Raw genomic sequence first — 26123 nt, forward strand, 5'->3', positions numbered from 1 at the left:
AGAAGCTGTTTTTCTGTCTCTCGGTTCCAGTTTTGATGCACCTGTCCTGACCTCGTCTTGTGGATGATAGCGGGTTGACCAGGCCGTAGCTCAGGAGGTTGTTGTCCTTGATGATCTTTTTGGCCTTCCTGTGACATTGGGGGCTGGAGGTGTCCTGGAGGGCAGGTAGTGTGCCCCCGGTGATGCATGGGCAGACCACACCTCTGGAGAGCCACACCACACCTCTGGTTGCGAGTGGTGCAGTTGCCGTACCAAGCTGTGATACAACACGACAAGGATTCTCTCAATTGTGTGCGCGCGCGCGCGTGTGTGTGTGTGTGTGTAGGGTCATGCTCTGTAAGCTCATTGAGCTGTGTTTCAGGGCACAGAATTAAAGTAGCTAAAGCTGCACCCACCCCCTCCCTTCCCCTCTCTACCCCTCTCCCTCCTCTACCCCTCCCTCCCTCCAGTGAATGGATGAGGGGTCAGGAGCGCAAGGGCTGATGCTGCTCCACTGCCTCCAGACAGGACAGAGAAAGGATGTCCACAACTCTGGAGCAGCTGATTCCCAGGGCACCAAAGACACAACCAAATCTGCTACAGAAAGCTACCTAGCGCAGAACAGACAGACATTCATAGAGAACTGTGTTACACAGATTCAAGTCAACTCAGTTGAAGGGGGGCTAGGCAGAGCAGACTGAAGTCTGTAACTACTGAGGTTTACAGTAGCATACTGGAAGAGTGTTGTGGACCCCAGCTGCACCTCCCCCCTGGTATGGAGCTTGGGGAGGGTTCACGACGATCAGGTGAGCTCATCTGTGTGATAAACCCTATGAAATAATCAGGCTAATCATATTTGCATATTCATAATCTGGTCTGTAGTAAGAATTTTGCTCATGACCACAGCTGTTTGTCTTGTTGTGGAAGCTTTGGTTAAGCCATCATCATGTATGTGTTTGTTAGATGTGTCCTTGTGTATTGTACTGTAGTTGTTAGTCTGTGGTACGTATATCTGTGTTTACATTAGTGCTGAGGGGGACCGAGGGTTAAATATAGGGATTTGATATCTCTCTGTGTCTGTGCGTCTTACCTTCAGGCTCAGGTGTGCTAGGCTAGGCAGCTTATGAATCTGCCTCTGTGGAGGCTTAACGAGTTATAAACAGCTCTCATTGTCATTTATTATCATAGAGGCCGCAACACTTCACTTCACACTACCTGATGAGGTTGTGTGGACAGATTTTTCAACATTTGGGTAGCTTTAAATAGTGAAAATGTCTGTTAAATCAGCCAAATGGTTAATATTTGAGAGAGAAAGATTTTGTCTACATTGGAGTTAAATTAAGATATTCCTAGTGTCTGAGATTCTTACCTTGAAGTTATTCACTTAAGCCAACGGCAAAATGTCTTATCATACAATTTGGCAAGTACTTCTACTGTACTGTTCAGCGCTGTTCATCTCTGTCAATAGAACAAACATACTGTAAATCAATAGGATTATCTCCCAGAATTAATGCATAAACCTGAACCTGTCCACCTCCCTAGATTGACACAGTGTCAGCTCTCCTTTGTCTAATTTATCGATGTAGCCTGATATAACTGGTACCTATGCCTTCCCTGTGTGTGGAATGAACAGAGCAGATGGTGATGGATGGTTCTACCACTGCCCTCGTCTTCTCTTCGGAAGACTGGCTTGCTTTCCTCAGCCTACTGTAAAATGTCCTGGCTGTCTGTCAATTGTATTTAGTGTGCTAGTTTTGCTTTGCCAAACTCCTGTCGTTAGAAACAGCGACTGTGGAAAGAGACTACCCACTGGAAACAAACTGTTTGAATCAACATTGTTTCAACGTAAATTGTCAACGTATTGTGATGTGGAATCTCTACCTGGAAAAAAATATATTGGATTCGAACCACAGGATTATGTCATCATTGTAACCAATCTTTAGCATAGACAAACCTTGTAAAATATGTTGAATTTTAACCTTTGAAACAATGTCAGATCTTCAACATTATATCCACTATATGTATATCGTCACTTTTGCTATACAGTAAATAGCCTATTAACTTGTCGTCACGTTAACAAATTAAAAGTGAAAGAATAGGATTAAGCCATTGGCTCAGATAAAATTATCCAAGCATTATACATGGTATAATCAAAAGTATGTGGACAACATCATGGGCATTAATATGGAATTGGTTTCCCCTTTGCTGCTATAACAACCTCCACTCTTCTGGGAAGGCTTTCCACTCGATGACGGAACATTGGAAAGGGCCTTCCCCAAACTGTTACCACAAAGTTGGAAGAACATAATCGTCTAGAATGTCATTGTATGTTGCAGTATTGACATTTCCCTTTACTGGAACTAAGGGCCCTAGCCTGAATCATAAAAAACAGCCCAGACCATTATTCCTCCTCCACAAAACTTTACAGTTGGAATAATGCATTCGGGCAGGTAGCGTTCTCCTGGCATCCGCCAAACCCAAATTCGTCCGTCGGCCTGCCAGATGGTGAAGTGTGATTCATCACTCCAGAGAACGCGTTTCCTCTGCTCCAGAGTCCTATGGCGGCGAGCTTTACACCACTCCAACCGACACTTGTCATTACGCATGGTGATCTTAGGCTTGTGTGCGGCTGCTCAGCCATGGAAACCCATTTCATGAAGCTGCCGACGATCAATTATTGCGCTGACTCCTAGTGAGTGTTGCTACCGAGGACAGATGATTTTTATGCTCTTCAGCACTCTGCGGTCCCGTTTTATGAGCTTGTGTGGCTGACCACTTTGCGGCTGAGCCTTTGTTGCTCCTAGATATTTCCACATCACAATAACAGCACTTACAGTTGAGTGGGGCCAAAATTTTACAAACTGACTTGTTGGAAAGGTGGTATCCTATGATGGTGCCACGTTGAAAGTCACGGAGTTCTTTGGTAAGGCGGTTCTACTGCCAATGTTTCACTGTGAAGATTGCATGGCTGTGTGCTCGATTTTATACACGTGTCAGCAATGGATGTGGCTGAAATAGCCGAATCCACTAATTTGAAGGGTTTCCTACTGTAACTATAAATGTCTTCTTATGCAATCATAGAAACCGTGCATGTCTGTGGAGATCTTCACAATTGCTATAATAATCTGTGCAGAATCTCGAACAGCATTGATCACTTGCGCTATGTAATTTTTATATAATCTCAACTGCAATCCAGGTCATTTGGTTGTTGTAACGTATACGCTTGGAGTCAGGAAGAAAGTGCCGAAGGTGAGTTTAATGATGAGAGACGGCAGATAAACAAAACAGGAGACGCATACTGACCAAAACCAACACGGCCTAATGACTGAGGCTACTGAGGGTTAACTAAAGGGAGAGTAATCAAGGTGATGAGATCCAGGTGTGCATAACGATGGGGAGCAGGTGTGCGTGATGATAGTTGCCAGGACTGGTGGTTAGTAGACTGGCGACGTCTAGCGCAGGAGTAGGCGTGACAGTTGTGCTATTAGAAGAAGCACAGTGATCAAACATTAAGTCAGGGTTTCCCAAGCTCAGTCTGCGGGGCCCCAAGGAGTGGACGTTTTGGTTTTTGCCCTATCACTACACAGCTGATTCAAATAATCAACTAATCATCAAGCTTTGAATCAGCTGTGTAGTGTTAGGGCAAAAACAAAGATGTGCACCCCTCGGGGTTTGGGAAACACTGCATTTAAGTTGTTGTATAAATATCTGAAATTGTATTCCATTTGAACTTGTGTTTTTAAATGGTTGAAAGCACAGTGATAACATATTTGAGAATTCAACAAACTTCTGGCTGTTTTTGAGTGGATGAATAAAGGTTGAATGTCACGATCGTCGTAAGGATGAGACCAAGGTGCAGTGTGGTAGGCGTACATATTCCTTTTAATAAATAAACACCGAACAAAAAAACAACAAAATCAACGAATGAAACGTGAAGCTATACAAATAGTGCTGACAGGCAACTAAACATAGACAAGATCCCACAAACACAAATGAGGAAATGGCTACCTAAATATGAACGCCAATCAGAGACAACGATAATGTTAAGGTTGTCGTAGTCGTTCTCCTCCTCAGACGAGGAGGAGCATGGATCGGACCAAGATGCGGAGTAGTAGGTATTCATGTTTTAATGAACAAACAACAAACACTACAAATTACGAAACTCTACAAACGTGACTAACCTGAAAACAGTCCTGTGTGGCCCAAACACTGACACAGGAAACAAACACCCACAAAACACCAGTGAAACCCTGGCTGCCTTAGTATGACTCTCAATCAGGGACAAACGATACACACCTGTCTCTGATTGAGAATCATACCAGGCCAAACACAAAATCCCAACATAGAAAAACAAACCTAGACCAACCCACCCAACTCACGCCCTGACCAACTAAAACAAATACATAACAAAGGAAAACAGGTCAGGAAGGTGACAGATAAACAGCTGCCTGTGATTGGGAACCATATCAGGTCACCATAGAAATACAAAAACACCTAGATGACCCACCAAAGTCCCTATCACGCCCCAACCAACACAGAGAAAAAACAGCTTACTATGGTCAGGTCAGGAAGTGACATTGAAATCTCATTGATCAACGTCTCAATCAAATATTACCCAATTTCCATGTTGGAATTACGTGGTGTGTCCATTGTGTACTGTAGGACAAACTAAATATGTGTTGCAAAGAAATCCAATGCTTGAGAAATTGTGCACTTTTCATTGAAACCCACTTGGGAAGTAACGTCCCATCTCATTTACAAGGAAGTCTCTGTAATGGAAATGGTTGATATGTTGTGATGATTAATAGCAGATTGGCGAAACTCCTTTTATGGAACTCTGTCTGCTGTTATAGGCCTGAATACTACACTTCATAATGAGATGACAACATTGAAATGTTCCTTATCACTGCATCTCACCTCTTATTTTACACCAGGTGGGGAGCAATCATGGGAAAATAACATTGTAATACAGTATCACAAAAAGAGAAAGTTTTGTTCAGGGTAGTTTGTCCTTATTCATTATACTGTACAGGAGATCTCCAGTGTCATTCTCATTGACCAGTGTCATTAGCTGCACACGGTAGCATTGATTTCTCTCTTCACAGCATAACCCCATAGGACATTACTATGGAAATGACAATCAACATGACTTTGTCTGGACTGTAGAGGTTTTCTTTATCGGTTGCAGAGGAAAGTGGTGTTTGTGTTGTTTCATAAGAGATGTAGTTTAAAAAAAAGTGCAATATTTTGGTACCATGAAATCAATAAGATACCATGAAATCAATAAGATACCATGAAATCAGTAAGGTACCATGAAATCAATAAGGTACCATGAAATCAATAAGATACAATGAAATCAATAAGATACCATGAAATCAATAAGATACCATGAAATCAATAAGGTACCATGAAATCAATAAGATACCATGAAATCAATAGTGATTGGACAGAAAAGTTAAGTAGAGATGTTTTCTTTCTCCTTTTCTGTTGTCTCCCAGGAGATGTCACTCCCAGAGAGAGCAGCCCTTTCATCAACAACACTGACCACGACCAAGAGAACTACTACGATGGCAAGAACATGGCTCTCTTTGAGGTAATCCACATGTCAAGGCTTTTGATATCATAATGTAATTCATTACCACATAGGTTTCATGCCACTTTAATGTAAAGTGAGAGCTACGTGTTTACATGGATTATATTGTAGAGTACATATCATCCAAACATTTGTTGCTTTTGTTTGTTCTGTACTTGGATGTCTTCAATGCCATGACGTCCCGATTCAATGTCGTTGTATCCTTATTGACAGGAAGAGATTGAGAGCAACCCCATGGTGTCCTCCCTCCTCAACAAGCTGGCTAACTACACCAACCTCACCCAGGGGGTCACTGAGCATGAGGAGTATGAAAATGAGGAGGGGGTTACAAAGATTAGAGTCAAGGTACGGACCACATGACCGTTGTGTATTATTGAGAAGTTCTCCTGGCGGGTACTTTGTGGGAGACCTCGCTAAAGAGGTACAGAGGTAGACAGACATTCTATTAACTGTCAATCCACTTGACAAGGACATTGTTGTTGGATCACAATAACATCTATATTATTGTGCATACCAACATGAGTTGACTAGGTTAGTGTGGTAGCTATGCAACAGCACCTCTGAGAGCAGAGCGCGTGTGAGAATATAAAGCCGCATTCTTCTGACCAACCAACCAAAGAAATACTCCTACTGTTGCTATTCAGCGTCACAGCACCAACACGAGGCCACAGAAACCAACCATGCCTCTGTCCCCTGACAATTACCCCAGTACCTCTCCCTGCTGGAGATCTGATTGGCTCAGGGGGGGGAGGTTGTGGAGACAGAGTGGATAGTGAGGATGCCACTCCAGGTTGTGAACGGTCTATGAACAAGGGCCACATTGACCCTGGTAAAAAGGCGTATAGGAGAACCAACAGCCGTATTGAGAGAGGGCTGTGTTGTGTTATGGGACATATGGTATGTACTGTATTCATGCAGTGTATTTGTGTGTGAGTGGGGGGGGGGGGGGGGGGGCTGTCGATGTGGGGTGTGTGTGAGGGGGGGGGGGGGGGGTTGTCTGATCGTGAAAGAGTGGGGGCCGTTGCACCTTTGGAGTATAACAGGGGGTGCTTATGTCATCAGGCGGTGGATGACACATTGGAGTTGTTCATTTATCCTGTGGTGATCGGGTAATGGATTGTATGGCTGAAATGAAGTCCTGCAGATCATTGTTAAGGTAGCCTGTTACTGCACACTGTGTAGCATTATGTTTGACTGTTATATTTGGCTATTCATGCTTTCCAAACTGTACAGGCACACAGAGCAAATATAGTATAATTTCACTGAATAGTTCTGTTGTTAATTTCTCTGGAGAACTGCGAAGGACTTCAAATACTTTACTGTTATGACATATGAGCATGAGTTGGGCATGCGGAAAATAGGCTGGGCACTGAGGAAAGATTCTCTACTGATGCTTTGTTACTGATGTCTTGTTTCTGATGATTTGTTTCTGATGTTTTGTTACTGATGTCTTGTTTCTGATGATTTGTTACTGATGTCTTGTTACTGATGTCTTGTTACTGATGATTTGTTACTGATGTCTTGTTACTGATGATTTGTTACTGATGTCTTGTTACTGATGTCTTGTTTCTGATGCTTTGTTACTGATGTCTTGTTACTGATGTCTTGTTTCTGATGCTTTGTTACTGATGTCTTGTTACTGATGATTTGTTACTGATGTTTTGTTACTGATGTCTTGTTACTGATGTCTTGTTTCTGATGTCTTGTTACTGATGTCTTGTTTCTGATGATTTGTTACTGATGTCTTGTTACTGATGTTTTGTTACTGATGTCTTGTTACTGATGTCTTGTTACTGATGTCTTGTTACTGATGTCTTGTTTCTGATGCTTTGTTACTGATGTCTTGTTACTGATGTTTTGTTACTGATGTCTTGTTACTGATGTTTTGTTACTGATGATTTGTTACTGATGTTTTGTTACTGATGTTTTGTTACTGATGTTTTGTTACTGATGTCATGTTACTGATGTCTTGTTTCTGATGTTTTGTTACTGATGATTTGTTACTGATGATTTGTTACTGATGTCTTGTTACTGATGTTTTGTTACTGATGTCTTGTTACTGATGATTTGTTACTGATGTTTTGTTTGAAGGACATTGCAATGTCTTTTAGCAATACATTTGACTACTCGTTGTCTGAAAAGCCAATGCAAACTGTATCCTAATACAGTTTGCATTGGTGAGTCATGAATCCTGCTTCACCATCTAGTAGTGTGACTGACAAATCGGGGTTTGGAGGATGCAAGGAGAACGCTACTTGCCCCAATGAGTAGTGCCAACTGTAAAGTTTGGTGGAGGAGGATTCCGTGCTTCCAACTTTGTGGCAACAGTTTGGGGAAGGCCCTTTCCTGTTTCAGTATGACAATGCCCCCTTGCACAAAGCGAGGTCCATACAGAAATAGTTTGTCGAGATCGGAGTGGAAGAACTTGACTGGCCTGCACAGAACCCTGACCTCAACCCCATCGAACACCTTTGGGATGAATTGGAATGCCGATTGCGAGCCAGGCCTAATCGCCCAACATCAGTACCCGACCTCACTAATGCTATTGTGGCTGAATGGAAGCAAGTCTCCGCAGCAATGTTCCAGCATCTAGTGGAAAGCCTTCCAGAAGAGTGGAGGCTCTATTGGCAGCAAAGTGGGGACCGACTCCACATTAATGCCCATGATTTTGGAATGAGATGTTTGACGAGCAGGTGTCCACATACTTTTGGTCATGTAGTGTACACACAACAAGTAGGTCACATGGGGGAGGGGTGTTGTGCCGTGAGGTGTTGCTTTATTTGTTTTTTGAAACCAGGCTTGCTGTTCACTTGCACTATATAAGATGGAAGGGAGTTCCATGGACTAAGTGTATGTGTCAGTGCTGTGTGTAAGTTGACTATGCAAACAATATGGAATTTCCAACACATTAATGTTTCTTTTATAAAAACAAGAAGTGATGTAGTCAGTCTTTCCTCAACTTGTAGCCAAGCCAAGAGAGACAGGCATGCATAGTATTAATATTAGCCCTCACTACAATGAAGAGCAAGACATGCCGCTCTGTTCTGGGCCAGCTGCAGCTTAACTAGGTCTTTCTCTCACAGCACTTGACCATATGACTGGACAATAATCAAGATAAGAGAAAACTAGAGCATGGAGGACTTGCTTTGTGGATTGTAGTGTCAAAAAAGCAAAGCATCTCTTTATTACGGACAATTGACCTTGTATTCTCAGGTGTATTTTACAAGATTATACAATATTGTATTGTATGCTGTATTGTGGCATTACAGTACATCTTACAAAGCCCTGCTGTACCATAAGCTGACTCATGGTAATCCTACTGTACCTCTCTTCTTCCCTGGCCCTCTACGTTGGCACCTCCAGAGTCCTCAGATGGGCACATTCATCGGCGTGTACCTGCCCTGCATGCAGAACATCCTGGGAGTCATCCTCTTCCTGCGTCTCACCTGGATCGTTGGCACCGCCGGCATTTTGGAGTCTTTCGCCATCGTCGTCATGTGTTGCACCTGTGTGAGTACTATGTAATAACACAAATGGAGTACTAAGGTGTGAGTACTAGGTGTGAGTACTATTGAGCTTAACTACTTATCTACAAACACTCCTCTGTTTTGGGGAGTTCAGGTACTAAACTGTGGTATTCTCTGCCAATCTTAGTTCTCTCTGCCATGAATGAAGCGGTCTCATTTTGCTCCCTGAGGACATTGTAACCATACACCCACCAATGCTAGTCTTTTGTATTTTTTTTACTCTCTTACAGACCATGCTGACAGCGATATCCATGAGTGCTATTGCAACAAATGGGGTAGTGCCAGGTAATGTCAGTTCAACTTCAACTTATTTTCCACCTTGAATAAGAAACCTCAAACTCTGCTTTTATGGTTATTTAGCACTATATCACTATTGCATTGGAGCTATAGTCTGTGGCTGACTTCTTTTCCTTTCCAGTCCTTTTACCCGTATCTGTTCTCTTGCCCCATGCAGCCGGAGGCTCCTACTACATGATCTCCAGGTCTTTGGGACCAGAGTTTGGTGGGGCTGTGGGCTTGTGTTTTTACCTTGGAACCACATTCGCTGGCTCCATGTACATCCTGGGTACCATTGAAATCCTTCTGGTAAGGATAAAACAATGCCTGGTCGTGTTATAGAAAATACACAATGTTTAGAGGCAGGAGTTTTTCATTACCACATGACTCTTCTAGGAATTGGTACCTTGTAACAGCCTATAACAATGGCTTAGACTTTTCCTTGACATGTCACATGGGCCAGGAAAACTCTTGGCCCAAACAATGTTTCATGAAGGTAGTGTCTGAGCTTTCTCCTATTCTTGTTCCAGACGTACATCGTGCCAAACGCTGCAGTGTTTGTGGCGGAGAAGAAGGAGGGCGAGGCGGAGGCCATGCTGAATAACATGCGTGTGTACGGGACTTGCTGCCTGGCTCTCATGGCTCTGGTGGTGTTTGTGGGAGTCAAATATGTCAACAAGCTGGCCCTGGTCTTCCTGGCCTGTGTGGTGCTCTCCATCATGGCCATCTACGCCGGAGTCATCAAGACGGTCATAGAACCACCAGACTTCCCGTGAGTTAGATAGTTCATCTATAGACACAGGAGATGCTTGTGTCTATGTTTGTCTGGTCAGATTCATATTCACACTGTAAAGTACCATCATCAGTCATCTGATCTTATAGGGCTGAATACTAACGTGACCACACATTGATATCAGTGAGACAGATATTTATAGACTCTTTACAGCGGTTACAGTGGCCAAAGGGAAAAGATTCTTAGTTCTTTATACAAGAAAATATCCTGATGAATATATGTATATATTTCCCACAGAATCTGTCTCCTGGGGAACCGTTCCTTGCAGAACCACAACTTTGAGAAGTGTGTGAAGACAGAGGTGATCAAGAACGTGACGTACACCACTAAGCTGTGGGAGCTGTTCTGTGACAGCCGCCACCTCAACGCCACCTGTGATGAGTACTTCACCCTGAACAACGTCACTGAGATTCAGGGCATCCCAGGCCTGCTCAGTGGGGTCATCAAAGGTCAGTGGAGCAACAAGACAAATTCCTCAAAAACAACATTGTTGTGTGGTAATAAAGTTATCTGATTCTGTGTCAGAGGACATTTATTGGCACTACTACTACTTGCTTACTACTTACTCACTTACCAAATGATTATTGGCATATTTTATCAAAGCCGTATCATCTGGTTTGATCAACCTGGGGCTCAAAGGAAGTCAAACTAGTCGGGGCATGGACTCTACAAGGTGTCAAAGTGTTCCTCAGGGATACTGGCCCATTTTGAGTGCAATGCTTCTCACAGTTGGGTCAAGTTGGCTGGATGTCCTTTGATTGGTGGACCATTATTGATACAAACTGGTGCGCATGGCACCTACTACCATACCTCATTCGAAGGGACTGAAATATTTTCTCTTGAATGGCACATATACACAATCCATGTCTCAATTCTTTCAAGGCTTAAAAATCCTTCTTTAACATGTCTCCTCCCCTTCATCTACACTGGTTGAAGTGGATTTAACACGTGACATCAATAAAGGATCATAGCTTTCACCTGGATTCACCTGTCATGGAAAGAGCAGGTGTCCTTAATGTTTTGTACACTCAGATTATAGTACACTCAGATTATAGTCTCTGTGTCCCCTGTTAGACAACATGTGGGGGGACTACGGGCCCAGTGGGATGTTGGTAGAGAAGAAGAATCAGTCGTCTGTTCCAGCCCAGGATAACTCCAGAGATATCTACATGCCTTACGTCTTCAACGACATCTCCACCTTCTTCACTCTGCTGGTGGGAATCTACTTCCCCTCCGTCACAGGTTGGTATAGTAGCCATATTGTCACCATAGATATCATCGTGTAGCTACCACCATATGACATAATGTATTGTTTGTCATCCTCACGCTGATTGTAAGGGTGTTAATGTAACTTGTGCTTTGGAAGAGTTACTGTACGCTTTTGTGTTTTTAGTTTTGGTGTTGTTTTCTGCTGCGGAGACAACATTTAAGTATGTTGGTGATTTCCTGAATTTCAGCTTCTGAAGAATCTATGTGTGTTCCATCACAGGAATCATGGCGGGCTCCAACAGATCTGGAGACCTCCGAGATGCCCAGAGGTCTATTCCTTTCGGCACCATCCTGGCCATAGCAACCACTTCTTTCATTTGTATCCTTGGAGAAACCATGGAGATGATGACATCCATGTGTGGAGTAGTGTGCATGCATGGAGTGCTGGCATGTGTGTTTTAGTGTGGGAGAGATACGGTATGTGTTGTGCATTTGTTAACTTTGACAACACTATTTCCTTCTTAACCCCAACTCCCAGACATGACCTGTGTTGTGCTATTTGGGGCCTGTATCGAGGGTGTCGTTTTGAGAGACAAGTAACTACTATTCCACAATTATTATTTACATGGCAATAGCTGTTATGACATTATGTACAGTAGAATTGATGCAGAAGCCATCCCTGCTGTGTATAACTTGTATATTAAAGACCTTTGTGTCATTCAAACAGTGCCTTCAGAAAGTATTTACACCTTTTGACATTTTCCACATTTTGTTGCGATACAGCCACATTTTTGTCACTGATCTACACACGATACCCCATACTCTCAAAGTGGAATTTTGTTTGTAGAATGTTTTTTTAAATCAATAAAAAATGAAAAGCTGAAATGTCTTTAGTCAATAAGTATTCAACCCCTTTGTTATGGCAAGCCTAAATAAGTTCAGGAGTAAAAATGTGCTTAACAAATTGCATAATAAGTTGAATGGACCATCTCTGTACCACATATATAGAATTATCTGTAATGTCTCTCAATCGAGTAGTGGATTTCAAGCCCAGTTTCAACCACAAAGATCAGGGATGTTTTGCAATGCCAAGAAGGGCATCGATTAGTAGATGTGTAAAAAGAAAAAAGCAGACGCTGAATATGCCTTTGAGCATGGTGAAGTTATTAATTAGGCTTTCAATGGTGTATCAATATACCCAGTCACTACAAATGTAACCGATGTGAAATGGCTAGCTAGTTAGCGGTGGTGCGCGCTAATAGCGTTTCAATCGGTGATGTCACTCGCTTTGAGACCTTGAAGTAGTGGTTCCCCTTGCTCTGCAAGGCCCGCCGCTTTTGTGGAGCGATGGGTAACGATGCTTCGTGGGTGACTGTTGTTGATGTGTGCAGAGGGTCCCTGCTTCGCGCCCGGGTCGGGGCGAGGGGACGGACTAAAGTTAAAACTGTTACACAAAGATACCTGTTACACAAAGATACCTAACTCAGTTTCCTGAGAGGAAGGAAACTGTTCAGGGATTTCCCCATGAGGCCATGTTATGGGTATGCTAATGTAGTTACAGTTTTGACTTAAAAATTTACTTGAAAATCTATGTCAAGACGTGAAAATTGCTGTCTAGAAATGATCAACAATCAACTTGACAGAGCTTGAAGAATGTTTTAAATAATAATGAGCAAATATTGTACAATCTAGGTGTGAAAAGCTCTTAGAGACTTACTCAAAAGGACTGACAGCTGTAGTCGCCGCCAAAGGTGCTTCTATAAAATATTGACTCAGGGATGTGAATACTTATGTTATTAGATTTCATTTTCAATCAATTTGCAAAACTTTCTAAAAACATGTTTCCACTTTGTCATTATGGGTTACAGTAACTGTGTTTGTATGACATTCAACTGTGTTTGTTTCCGCTACAGATTTGGGGACTCTGTCAAGAAGAACTTGGTGATTGGAACTCTGGCATGGCCTTCTCCATGGGTGATCGTGATTGGCTCCTTCTTCTCTTGCTGTGGGGCAGGGCTGCAGAGTCTTACTGGTGCCCCTCGTCTGCTGCAGGCCATAGCACGTGACGGGATTGTCCCCTTTCTGCAGGTAAGAAGGTCCTAAAGACTGTGCTATGCCCCTTGCTATTGCATCTCAATAACATAAACACTTCAGCTAGTTTCTCTATCTCTTTATTTTTCTCTCTCCTTCTCCATTTCTCTCTCTCTCCCCTCCTCCAGGTGTTTGGTCATGGTAAAGCCAATGGAGAACCTACCTGGGCCCTCTTGATGACCGCTGGGATCTGTGAGATTGGAATCCTCATTGCATCACTGGATGCTGTTGCCCCCATTCTCTCAATGTGAGTGTGTTCAGTATGTGTGTAGAAGGCGATACTGCAAATGTGAGCTTGTGTCTTTCTCTCTATAGTAATGGGATGGGAGTGTTTTATCCTGTCAGTTGTGTACAGTATTAGCTCATTGTCTTTTGGAAGCCTATAAGTCACTTCTATTCATCTTCTCTGTGGGGCTGGGTTGCAGGTTTTTCCTGATGTGCTACCTGTTTGTCAACCTGGCCTGTGCTGTCCAGACACTGCTCCGCACTCCCAACTGGAGGCCCAGGTTTAAGTTCTACCATTGGTGAGTTAATATTTTCCATGCCAAAAGTGTCAATTCAGGGATCTTAGACTCTGGACCAATATTAAGTTACAGCCCAGCACTAACACACACATCCAATCAACTAATCATGAAGCACTTTGTGAAATAGGTCATGTACATATGCAGTCTTAAGAGCAGATATTCCGAAGGAGGCAGAAGGTTCTGGTGCAAAGGCGTCCATATTTCTTAACAGTGATAGCCTGCAAATAAATATTTACAAGACAAATGGGTAGACAATGAATTTACTTCTCACACAAAATACCGAACTGCACTAAGCCTAAAACAGATTCACCCTGTAGCTTCCATAGCTCTTACAAATGTACATGGCTCAAGCAGCCTCCCCTCTATCACCCATCCCAATCTACCTAGAAACCCAAAACAGGTGCTTATACCCTCTAAGCCCCTCTCTGGTACATACCCATGTCCAATGACAAGTAACCACATAATTGGTATACAAATGTAACTGGCTTCCTCATAATTACCCAAATCCATACATTCTGTCTAAAACAGATGTGACCACTTCCATGTGCACTTTAAATTGGGCACACATTAAACATTAATCATGAATTCTTACATGAATAGAGCCGGCGAATGGCTGCAACTCAGTAACATGCAGTATAGTGGTGCGCAAAGGCGCACAACTCAAATGACACAGACAAGACATGACTCACCGTGCTCCGACACAACGTGGGAAGTCTGAACAAAGGATAGCATTAACAGAATGAAACAGAGTCTCTAACTCGTGAGTGTTGCAATGATTCTGTGCAATGAAACAACGTTTCACTCTCATAGGCTAGAGACAAGTAAATCACCGCATTTATGTTTGGAACCGATTATACGAAAATACCTTTCCATACAAACATTTTCCTACAGAACTGGGAATGAACTATAAACAGTAGCTTATTGCTAACAAAGGAGCTAAATACTTATATAGTCATGTGCAATGTTGAGTATAATGCTTCTTGAAATAAATGGCAAAATGCACATGGGAAAAAGAAAGTGCTATTTGGATATAGAGTCCAATGGCAGATTAGACAGTGTGCGTGTTCGTGACAAGTGGGCATAAATTCACATCATCACACTCTTGATTAGTTAAATCAGGTGTGTCAGTGCTGGGCTAGAACAAAAGCCTGCACTGCTCAAACGTGCCCAAGATCAGGATGTAGTAACACTGACCTAATGCCTATCCAAACAATAAGCCCATTCAATAAGCTGTTGTCCTGTTCTCTGGTCCCTGCAGGACGCTGTCATTCCTGGGGATGAGTCTGTGTGTCTCCCTCATGTTCATCTCCTCATGGTACTACGCTCTGGTAGCCATGTCCATCGCTGGATGCATCTATAAGTACATTGAGTACAGAGGGTAAGATTCTGGTTTTCCAATAACAGCTCAATAACATTAATTAAACTACTGTAATTACATTGGTAATGTCCCCACTCAAATCAAATCAAATTTTATTGGTCATGTACACATGATTAGCAGATGTTAATTCGAGTGTAGAGAAATGCTTGTGCTTCTAGTTCAGACAGTGCAGTAATATTTAACAAGTAATGTAAGGGGATGGAGTAAGAAAATGTACATATAAATATATGGATGCGCGATGGCAGAGCGGCATAGGCAAGATGCAGTAGATGGTATAAAATACAGTATATACGTACATATGAGATGAGTAATATAGGATTTGTAAACATTATTAAAGTGGCATTATTTAAAGTGACTAGTGATACCTTTATTAAATCAATTTATTAAAGTGGCCAGTGATTTGAGTCTGTATGTTGGCGGCAGCCTCTCTATGTTAGTGATGGCTGTTTAACAGTCTGATGGCCTTGAGATAGAAGCTGTTTTTCAGTCTTTTGGTCCCAGCTTTGATGCACCTGTACTGACCTCATCTTCTGGATGATAGCGGGGTGAACAGGCAGTGGCTCGGGTGGTTGATGTCCTTGAGGATCTTTTTGGCCTTCCTGTGACATCGGGTTCAGTAGGTGTGCTGGAGGGCAGGTAGTGTGCCCCCGGTGATGCGTTGTGCAGACCGCACCACCCTCTGGAGAGCCTTGCGGTTGAGGGTGGTGATACAGCCCGACAGGATGCTTTCGATTGTGCATCTGTAAAAGTTTGTGAGGGTTTTAGGTGACAAGCCAAATTTCTTCAGCCTCCTGAGGTTGAAGAGGTGCTGTTGCGCTTTCTTCACCACGCTGTCAGTGTGGGTGGAGCATTTCAGTATGTCCGTGATGTGTACACCGAGGAACTTAAAACGTTCCACCTTCTCCACTACTGTCCCATCGATGTGGATAGTTGGTGCTCCCTCTGCTGTTTCCTGAAGTCCATGATCATCTCCTTCATTTTGTTGACGTTGAGTGAGAGGTTATTTTCCTGACAACACACTCTGAGGGCCCTCACCTCCTTCCTGTAGGCTGTCTCATCATTGTTGGTAATCAGGCCTACCACTGTAGTGTCGTCAGAAAACTTGGTGATTGAGTTGGAGGCGTGCATGGCCACGCAGTCATGGGTGAACAGGGAGTACAGGAGAGGGCTGAGAATGCACCCTTGTGAGCCCCAGTGTTGAGTATCAGCGGCGTGGAGATGTTGTTTCCTAAGGGAGATGTCCCCACGGAATTAAATATAACACAGTATTATATCTCTATGTAGAGTCCATGCCTTTCTTTAACCCATTTTCTGGACAGTGTTTTGTAATTATACAGTTTGGTTACAGTTTGGTGTATTGGCATTGGTATCTAAATGTGTGAGATTTCTGTAATCCTAACAGGTTTTGTGTAGTGCTCCTGCCTTTTTTAACCCTCTCTCTGATCTCTTTCTTCTCAGGGCAGAGAAGGAGTGGGGAGACGGGATCAGAGGTCTCTCCCTGAACGCTGCCCGCTATGCTCTGATCCGCCTGGAGGAAGTGCAGCCACACACTAAGAACTGGAGGTGAGAGGCTGAGAGCAGTGTAGAGCATAGGGTGAGGATGACTCCTGAGGGCCAGAGTCATACTCAGTTATGTCATTTCCCACTTAGACACATTGTACATTAACTTTTTAAATACGAATAACATTTATTTGACGTTTGAGACCCATTATGTGCGCACATGAATGATATCTCCTTCCTTGGTTTAATGTTTCTGTACTTTAGGTTTGCAATGTAGAGCTGTCACTCTAAAAACCGATGGATAATGACTGACATTTGGTTGTCTTGCTGTCCTGCCTGATGACCTAGTTTAGTGGCTTGCCTTGGTGTCTATTTATCTGAACATACACTGACTGTACTGTATCTCTCCCCCCAGGCCTCAGTTACTAGTGCTACTGAAGCTGGATTCAGACTTGGGGGTGAAACACCCTCGTCTGCTGTCCTTTACCACCCAGCTGAAGGCAGGGAAAGGTCTGACCATCGTCAGCTCTGTGTTGGAGGGCACCTACATGACCCTGGGGGCTGAGGCCAAGAGCGCAGAGCAGGTGAGAGAGACACTAATATCACATGACCAGGGTGGCAGAGAATCAGTGTTCAGACAAGGTAAGATGTGCAGAACAGCCGCAGTTGGAACAGATTCACCCTTGGCTACTGATTCTCAGACCCGTCCAATATGATAAATAGAACTGCATTACTAGTGTTTTGTGCTCGCTGGAAGCAGGTGTAATTTAGACACCCACTCAAATAGTAAAGAGACTTGCAGTTTATAAAGCCAAGTGCTAGTGTAAGTAATATTATCCCTGACTCTGAGATTCTTACTCCTTTGCAGTCACCACATTGGGGGGTATGGAGTTCTCAATTCATTATCCCATAAAAGAGAATTCTGCCACCTGCTGGGAGGTTAGATGGGTGTGCTAAAATATCATAGAGTCAAACTGTTAGAGATGAATAATATACTCAGTAAGTTACCATATTAATTTACATTCAAACTGGTGAAGAGAAATACATTATTATCTCTGTTTACCTCACTCTCTGTCCTCTTCCTCATCCCAGATTACAGTCTGGTGAAAGCTGCCTTTCCGTTTTTGCTCTGTCATGCTACCCTCCAGCCATGGTCAATGATACATTCTGACTGGTCTAATTCAAGCACAAAGAGGTCAATAAAACGCTATGCGAGGCCAAACGCCAATGGCTCTGTAGAAATCCCTGCAGTCAGCTATATAGATGTTTCCATTTATTTGCCGCACATGTTAAAACATGATTTTGGTCACTCACTCTTGACTTCATGTCCAAGTTTAGAAAGCATTCATAAAGCTTACAACTCCAAAAAAGCCTCCTTCATACTTTCTGCATACTTTCTGTAGTATACTTGCATCAAAATGTTTCATCTACTATGAGTGTCTTGCAAGTGTAAAAATAGTATTTATGGAAACTGTTTATATTCACTCTGTCATCCATTAATCCATTTTCCTCTTTCATTCTCTTTCCTCCTGGCTGTTCCTCTTCACTTGGTGCAGAACGTCAAGTCGGCCATGCACGCAGAACGTACCAAAGGTTTCTGCCACGTGGTGGTGTCCTCTAACCTGAGGGATGGTTTCTCCCACCTGATCCAGTCGGCAGGGCTGGGGGGCATGAAACACAACGCCGTCCTCATGGCCTGGCCAGGGGGCTGGAAACAGGCTGAGGACTCCTACCCCTGGAAGAACTTCATTGGTCAGCAGTAATTTCATACTCTACTGTACTCTACCATACTTTACAAGAATAGTCTACAGTACCTTTAAGTAGCATCATCAAGTATGTCTGACTAAAGTAGTTTCTCCAGAAGACATTCACAAACATTTGAAAAATTAACCTAGCTAGTTACACAACAGGGCCATAGGTATGTGGACACCCCTTCAAATTAGTGGATTCGTCTATTTCAGGCACAACCGTTGCTGACAGGTGTATAAAATCGGGCACACAACAATGCAATTTTCATAGACAAACATTGGCATTAGAATGGCCCGTACTGAAGAGCTCAGTGACTTTCAACGCTGCATCATCAAGTCAGTTCGTCAAATTTCTGCCCTGCTAAAGCTTTCCCGGTCAACTGTAAGTGCTGTTTTTGTGAAGTGGAAACATCTAGGAGCAACAACGGCTCAGCCGCGAAGTGGTAGGCCACACAAGCTCACAGAACAGGACCGCCGATTGCTGAAGGCCGTAGCAATCATCTGTCCTTGGTTGCAACACTCACTACCGAGTTCCAAACTGCCTTTGGAAGCAACGTCATCACAAGAACTGTTCGTCGGGAGCTTCATGAAATGGGTTTTCATGGCCGAGCAGCCGCACACAAGCCTAAGATCACAATGCGCAATGCCAAGTGTCGGCTGGAGTGGTGTAAAGCTCATCGCCATTATACCCTGGAGCAGTGGAAACGGGTTCTCTGGAGTGATGAATCACGCTGCACCATCTGGCAGTCCGATGGATGAATCTGGGTTTGTAGGATGCCAGGAGAACGCTACCTGCCCGAATGCATAGTGCCAACTGTAAAGTTTGGTTGAGGAGGAATAATGGTCTGGGGCTGTTTTTCATGGTTCAGGCCACTTTGTTCAACTGAATTGATATCTTAACGCTACAGCATACAATGACATTCTAGACGATTCTGTGCTTCCAACTTTGTGGCAACAGTTTCGGGAAGGCCCCTTTCTGTTTCAGCATGACAATGCCACCATGCACAAAGCAAGGTCCATACAGAAACAGTTTGTCGAGATCGGTGTGGAAGAACTTAACTGGCCTACACAGAGTCCTCAACCCCACCTCAACCCCATCAAACACCTTTGGGATGAATTGGAACGCCGACTGCGAGCCAGGCCTAATCGCCCAACATCAGTGCCCGACCTCACTAATGCTCTTGTGGCTGAATGTAAACAAGTCCCCGCAGCGATGTTCCAAAATCTGGTGGAAAGCCTTTCCAGAAGAGTGAAGGTTGTGATAGAAGCAATGTGGCGACCAACTCCATATTAATGCCTATGATTTTGGAATGAGATGGTCGATGAGCAGGTGTCCACAAAACTCCACATACTTTTGGCCATATATTGTACCTTGAGTGAGATTTGGTTTTGGGTTCCGAGAATGTCAAGCAAGTGAATGTCTTATGGTCGAGTCAAGTGTTTTTCCTGACCAAATGACCTGACCAGAGTCTGTCAAAACTGTGGGACCTAATTATATGGGTTTCTTGTTATATGGGTTCCTTATCCCACAGAGACGGTGAGAGAGACAACGTCAGCCCATCAGGCCCTGCTGGTTGCTAAGAACATTGACAAGTTCCCCAGCTCTGAGGACCGTCTGGGGGAGGGCACCATAGATGTGTGGTGGATCGTCCATGATGGAGGCCTTCTCATGCTGCTGCCTTTCTTACTGCGCCAACACAAGGTACTGTGACAGGGGCACTATATACCCATGGGTACTGTTGCTTTGTAAAAAATTAAATAAACTGCTTTCAAATGGAGGCCAGATTTTCATAAAATGAATTGCATCTGTTTAACTTTGGTGTAAACTAAAGGTGTGTTTAGAATTATTTTTGTTGTATTAATGCTATTTAATCTCTCCTCAGACTAATATTATTCTGTTTGTCCTGTGAGTACCTTTGCCACTGTTCCACCCCTTGTGTGTTGCGCTGTCATGGTGTATTTGGCCATTAAACAATTTCCTTCTCCGTCCCAGGTGTGGAGGAAGTGTAAGATGCGTATCTTCACCGTGGCTCAGATGGATGACAACAGTATTCAGATGAAGAAGGACCTGCAGATGTTCCTTTACCACCTCCGTCTCAATGCTGTAGTGGAGGTGGTGGAGATGGTAAGTAGCTGCACTCACACTCACTCAATCATACGTGTTATATAGGATCAATAAGAAACCATTTGTCAGGGTTTTACCCAAAATATTGTGCCAAATTCTTCATATCGCTTTGTAATTCTGTCCTCAGCACGATAGTGACATTGCAGCCTTCACCTATGAGAAGACCCTGGTGATGGAGCAGCGCTCTCAGATGCTGAAACAGATGCAGCTGTCCAGGAACGAGAGGGAAAGAGAGGTAACGTGGTGTTCTACTCTGTCTGCCTCTGTTTAACCAGGTGGTTCAATAGTGAATAAAGCATCATTTATATTGACATGCAAACACATGATCACTGCTTTGAATGTTAACTGTAGGCCTATGCAAAGTGTTTAAAACGAAGACAGCGATTGCACTTCACGCATGGGACAGATTTTATCTGTGGTCCTTCCTGTTACAGTAGTTATTTACTTCCTTGTCGTGTGCGGCTCGTAATATTGGCCGACTGTTGTGACATTTTGGCCTGTCCTGATTTCCTGCTGCTGTGTTGGATGTTCTGGGCTCGCATTGGGTTGGGCTTCAGATTCAGAGCATCACAGACGAGTCGCGTATCTCCATCAAGAGGAAGAAGTCATCAGTGGTGGAGACACTAAAGGCCCCAAACACACTACAGGTCCCAAGCCTGTCCATATCCAGGGACATGCGGGAGGATGAGGAGGTAGCGAAGCAGCCATGTGATGTCCCATAAACATCCCATAAGCATCTCCCTCCCCTCTCCCTCGCCACCCTCTAGCCTATCCTCATACCTGTATCTGACATAGACAGAGCCACAGCTATTAAATACCCCCAAAATTTCTGTGATTGTGAATTCTTGAGGAACTCTTAAGGAATGACAGAGATGTTCCAGTAGCAGCGTACTCAAATGCTGTATGTGTTTCTGGAAGCAGTGCTGGGAAGCATTTCTCTGAGTGAATATGTCTGTGGAAAAATAATTAAATGGAACTGAATTATAGGATCTCTATTGCTGTGGCCCTCTCCGCGTCATTGTCACCACACTCCTCGATTAACTTACCTGAGAGTTATTGGCTTTGTAGCAGCTATTAGACATAGATCTTTTTAGAACTAAGAACTTAGAGTGTTTTAGAAAACTCCCAACCCCAACCCTTCAACTAGAAATGTAGTCCCAATTTTCAACTTCACTACAATTTATTTGCAATATGTTTTTATTATTGTTTGCTGTAGTACACTTCATTTTGTTCCTATGTAATGCATTGTTTTATGTCACTTTGTTATTTTCATGTTGAGGCATTGAAATGTATTTCATTACTTTTCCGTGGAGGAGAAAAATTAAGTAATGCAACAATGAGAATATCATCGCTAATACATTGTGGATCTTTTGTTAGGAGTAACATTATCATTCTTGTCGGTAATGCAAAACAAGGATAATCTCCATTCTACAGTTGTGCCGGCCTGCTGATCCTGTCTGATGGGAGGCACCACTTTGTTTAGCGTGCTGCCTGGGTCTGTAGTAAAACCAGTGTTGTTATTCCCCAGGCTCAGCTGATCACTAAGCTGGGCACTAAGTCGCATGGCAACCTCAACGACAACGCTCCCGCCACGCCCGACCACCGCGTCCACATGACCTGGACCAAAGACAAGCTGATCACCGAGAGGAACCGTAACCGCAGCGAACCCAACGTGGGCGTGAAGGACCTGTTTAATATGAAACCGTAGGTATCTCCCCCTAGAGGCTCCAGGCTCACACTGCAGCATGCTGTTGGACCAGAAGTATCCCTTTCACGCTACTCAGTCTAGCCAAGCCGTGCTGTTCTGTACTGGCCTTGTATTGGTACTGGGAATTCCATAGATGCACCTGTCTACTGCACAGATACTGAATCATAGCAACAATAGCTACTGTTATTTGAAATAGAGAGTGTGTCCTGTACCATTACTTGAACTAGTCTTTGTTCTTAGGACGTTATATAGTGAGTAACCTGGCATCAGTTTGTAATCCATCATTGATGCCCAGTTGTCCCTATTTGTATATGAAAGAATGTGATTAACCTTTATATATGTTTTGTTTCCTTCCTTCTAGCGAGTGGGAGAGTCTGTAAGTCAAGTTTCCCTTTGTCTCAACTGTGTGATGGTGTGTGTGTGCCTGCATGTGTGTGTGATCCTTCCTTTTCCATGGCATGACCAAACAGTTTTTATTGGAGAAGCGAGGGTTGTGTGAAGTCTTTCTTCACTCCTCTCCTCCTCCCCCTCGCAGTTGACCTGCATGGAAAGGATAACGTTCTCACTGCATGCATGACCTTGCCTAACTTGCCGAGACTGTTTGCTATAATCATAAGCATATTATATATAACATATATGCCTTGATGTATCGGTTAGTGAGGCGTGATATTATTACTAAAGACAAATCATCAAAGTTCTTCTATCATGCAATTACTTCTACCTACAATATTCATTAATTAGATGTTTTTTAAGCCTACTGATACAATGCTACTATAACCATCTCTATGCTTCTGTAGTATCAACATGACATAACTCCTGACAAGGTCAATCATGAACACTGTCAGAACAATATAATATATGGTATGTCTATACCGTAGCATGTCTATTGAGGCATTCAATATACAATGACTTAGGGTAGCTAATTGGCTTACTGTCAATTCTTGGTAAGCGTGTGATTAAATTTGAGTCATGAGTCATGACGCCGTCAAGTCACTTATAATGAATGCTTATGACAGGTGTGATATCATGTTTATAATAGCATCCTGTAGTAGGATATAAGGCATAGTCTAAGGTTGTGTCTCAGATGGCAAACAATTCCCTATATAGTACACTACATTTGACAGGGCCCATTGGGCTCATACGGCTCTGGCCAACAGTAATGCATTATAAAAGGAATAGGGTGCCATTTGGGACACAGCCCAAGTAGAAGACGTGTAAGAATTGTTCTTGCTGAGTTCAACCTGTACTCTCATAGGAACCAGTCTAACGTGCGGAGGATGCACACCGCGGTCAAGTTGAATGAGGTTGTGGTCAACAAGTCCCAAGGTGCTCAGCTGGTGCTGCTGAACATGCCTGGGCCGCCCAAAAACAAGGGAGGAGATGAGAATTGTATCCTTTTTTTAAACCACTAGTATACTCTGAACTGGCCAACTGAGTGTCCACTTAGTCAGTATCATCTTACAGTAATATAGACTGACATGGATGGAAGCTATATGCTGTTTTGGACACCATCAAGTAGTTTGGGGCATCTCCAGCTGAAAGAAATTCCAGACAATTTTAGGTTATTGCCCTCATTATTTTTACTTTTGACATTTCAAATGACTGTACCATAGGTGCCATTAGTACTCTTCCACATCAATGTTTATATCCAGAATGCAGTTGTTTCTCCTTTACACCATGGCCTATAGACATGGAGTTCCTGGAGGTTCTTATGGATGGGCTGGACCGGGTGCTGCTGGTGCGTGGCGGAGGCAGGGAGGTGATCACCATCTATTCTTAGCGCCAGCAGACACAGGGCGGGCATGGTGCAGCCTCAGAGCCTTCGGTGTGGCCGGCCAGCCAAGTGGCTGGGCCTCAGCCTCTGCCACAGTGCCAGGAGAGGAGCTGGGCGCCCCCTACAGTATGGGAGGACAGTAGGGGGCTAACTCCACTCTTAGAGCAGGCTGAGCACACACCGCTGCTGACTGGTGGAGGACATCAGAGGGCACTCTGGATCATCCTCCCTTTTTATTTCTTGTCATATTCCTTTCAGGTTTTCCATGTCAGTCGTTATGAATAGGAGTTGTTTCAGTAGAACAAAGTGCATGAGTAATGATATTAGATTAGATAGAGACATCCTCTGATGACATAGCTCAGGGCACTAATGCAGTATGGTCTAGTCCAGTGATTCCCAAATTGTGGGGCGAACAAGGAGTCGGGGGGGGGGGGGGGGGGGGGGTGCAGTAAACTATACTGCATTACTGCCCTAAACTATGTCATCAGAGGATGTCTCTGTTGACATAGCCCCTCCCCCCCAAAAAAGAAACTCTGTCCGGCTTTCAACTTACTCTTGAAAGTTGTAATAGTAGAATGCCCAAGTTACAATTTCATTGGGTAGTAATGCATTGGTTAGTTTTCCTCTTGTAATTGCATACCTTAGTGAGCTATTTATAACTTGTCATAAATGTCCAGATCAACTAGCCCATGGCAGCTAATGGTTTTTAGCTTTTACCCATAGAAATAGACTTGGCACGCGTGCAGGATGTTCCCCAATGCCGGAATGAAAAGGTTTGGGAACCCCTGGTCTAGCTGATATGGGATGTAGCTTGTAAGTTCAGATGGTAGACAAGTGTTTAAATCCCAGGTTGGGCAGCCTACTGCAGTTGTGCCCTTGAGCGAGCCATTTTCCGTGAATCGCCTCAGTATCCAGGTGTGTATATGAGCCATTTGCGCAAAACATAATGAATTATGAAAATATTAAATGTCCTCACAAATTTCACTTATTGAGATTTGTTTGAGCACAATTTTCTATTATAGGAATACAGTATTTTCATCTCAATTTGATGAAATACACAATGGCATAGGGAGGCCACAATACAAATATGTAGTTTTGTTACACTAAATTAGATTGGTTATGTTTTATTTTACAGTACTATTTAAGGTAATTATTACGTAACTGTTATGTAATTACATTTTTTCCCATAGAATGTCTGTGTAAATACCTGATAAAACAGCTTTCAAATAAAGCCATAGCCAGGAGATATGGATATGCTATACACAATAGTTTTGTATTTGAAATAGTTCTCACCAAAGCAAAGCTCTTGAGATTTTTGTGGTCCATTGTGGTGACCAAACTTAATATACTGTACATTAAGATAATTACCAGGCTTTATTTGATCTAATCAAATGACAAGCCTTTATGGTTTGGATTCTGTGTCAGAGATGAGGCAGAACAGAAGTCAAACTGTACATTCTGATCCTCGACTGTCTATGGGTGCGTCCCAAATGGCACCCTATTCCCTATTTAGTGCACTACTTTTGACCAGAGCCCTACAGATGAGGGATCTTAATTTGAGACAGTTTGCAACAGCAGGAAAATAGTCCTGCAGCAACAGGAAATGTGAATTATTATGTGGCTTATAATTAATGGACATTTTTGTAGGGGCTGATACATTTTTCAGAAGGGAAAATCAAGTCTGAAATTTCAAAGTGTAAATTACAAACTTTAGAAGCATTTTTAAACCTTAAATACACTACACATTTTACATTTCCTGCATTGCAGGAAAGTTCTCCTGCAACAGAGTCATCAAATTAAGATCCTACATCTGTATCAGCTCTGGTCAAAAGTAAGGCACTATATATGAAATAGAGTGCAATTTGGGAGGCAGCCTATCATTTAGGTGTTATATGGGG

General features: G+C 43.2%; 1 protein-coding gene across 4 annotated transcripts in view; it reads left to right on the top strand.

The window, feature by feature from the left end:
* The window catches only part of LOC129814034 (solute carrier family 12 member 7-like), a 40381-nt gene extending 15736 nt beyond the window's left edge, over positions 1-24645 (top strand). Inside the window, exons 1-26 of one of the 4 annotated variants that reach the window (XM_055866784.1) lie at positions 477-785; positions 5478-5572; positions 5786-5917; positions 8936-9082; positions 9330-9384; positions 9554-9684; positions 9906-10147; positions 10406-10617; positions 11243-11410; positions 11658-11756; positions 11916-11973; positions 13291-13465; positions 13597-13715; positions 13894-13992; positions 15251-15370; positions 16829-16933; positions 17286-17454; positions 18427-18622; positions 20151-20320; positions 20612-20743; positions 20871-20978; positions 21301-21435; positions 22272-22447; positions 22813-22827; positions 23707-23840; positions 24140-24645. In XM_055866784.1, coding sequence (XP_055722759.1) covers positions 755-785; positions 5478-5572; positions 5786-5917; positions 8936-9082; positions 9330-9384; positions 9554-9684; positions 9906-10147; positions 10406-10617; positions 11243-11410; positions 11658-11756; positions 11916-11973; positions 13291-13465; positions 13597-13715; positions 13894-13992; positions 15251-15370; positions 16829-16933; positions 17286-17454; positions 18427-18622; positions 20151-20320; positions 20612-20743; positions 20871-20978; positions 21301-21435; positions 22272-22447; positions 22813-22827; positions 23707-23840; positions 24140-24231 — 3315 coding nt within the window. In that variant the 5' untranslated portion in view covers positions 477-754 and the 3' untranslated portion in view covers positions 24232-24645. Of the gene's footprint in view, positions 1-476; positions 786-5477; positions 5573-5785; positions 5918-8935; positions 9083-9329; positions 9385-9553; positions 9685-9905; positions 10148-10405; positions 10618-11242; positions 11411-11657; positions 11757-11915; positions 11974-13290; positions 13466-13596; positions 13716-13893; positions 13993-15250; positions 15371-16828; positions 16934-17285; positions 17455-18426; positions 18623-20150; positions 20321-20611; positions 20744-20870; positions 20979-21300; positions 21436-22271; positions 22448-22812; positions 22828-23706; positions 23841-24139 lie in introns of those variants that run through there. The other 3 variants (XM_055866782.1, XM_055866783.1, XM_055866785.1) reach the window with 3 other exon arrangements.
* The last annotated feature ends 1478 nt before the right edge of the window (positions 24646-26123 follow it).

Source organism: Salvelinus fontinalis, chromosome 17, assembly GCF_029448725.1.
Source record: "Salvelinus fontinalis isolate EN_2023a chromosome 17, ASM2944872v1, whole genome shotgun sequence".
Lineage (NCBI taxonomy): Eukaryota > Metazoa > Chordata > Actinopteri > Salmoniformes > Salmonidae > Salvelinus > Salvelinus fontinalis.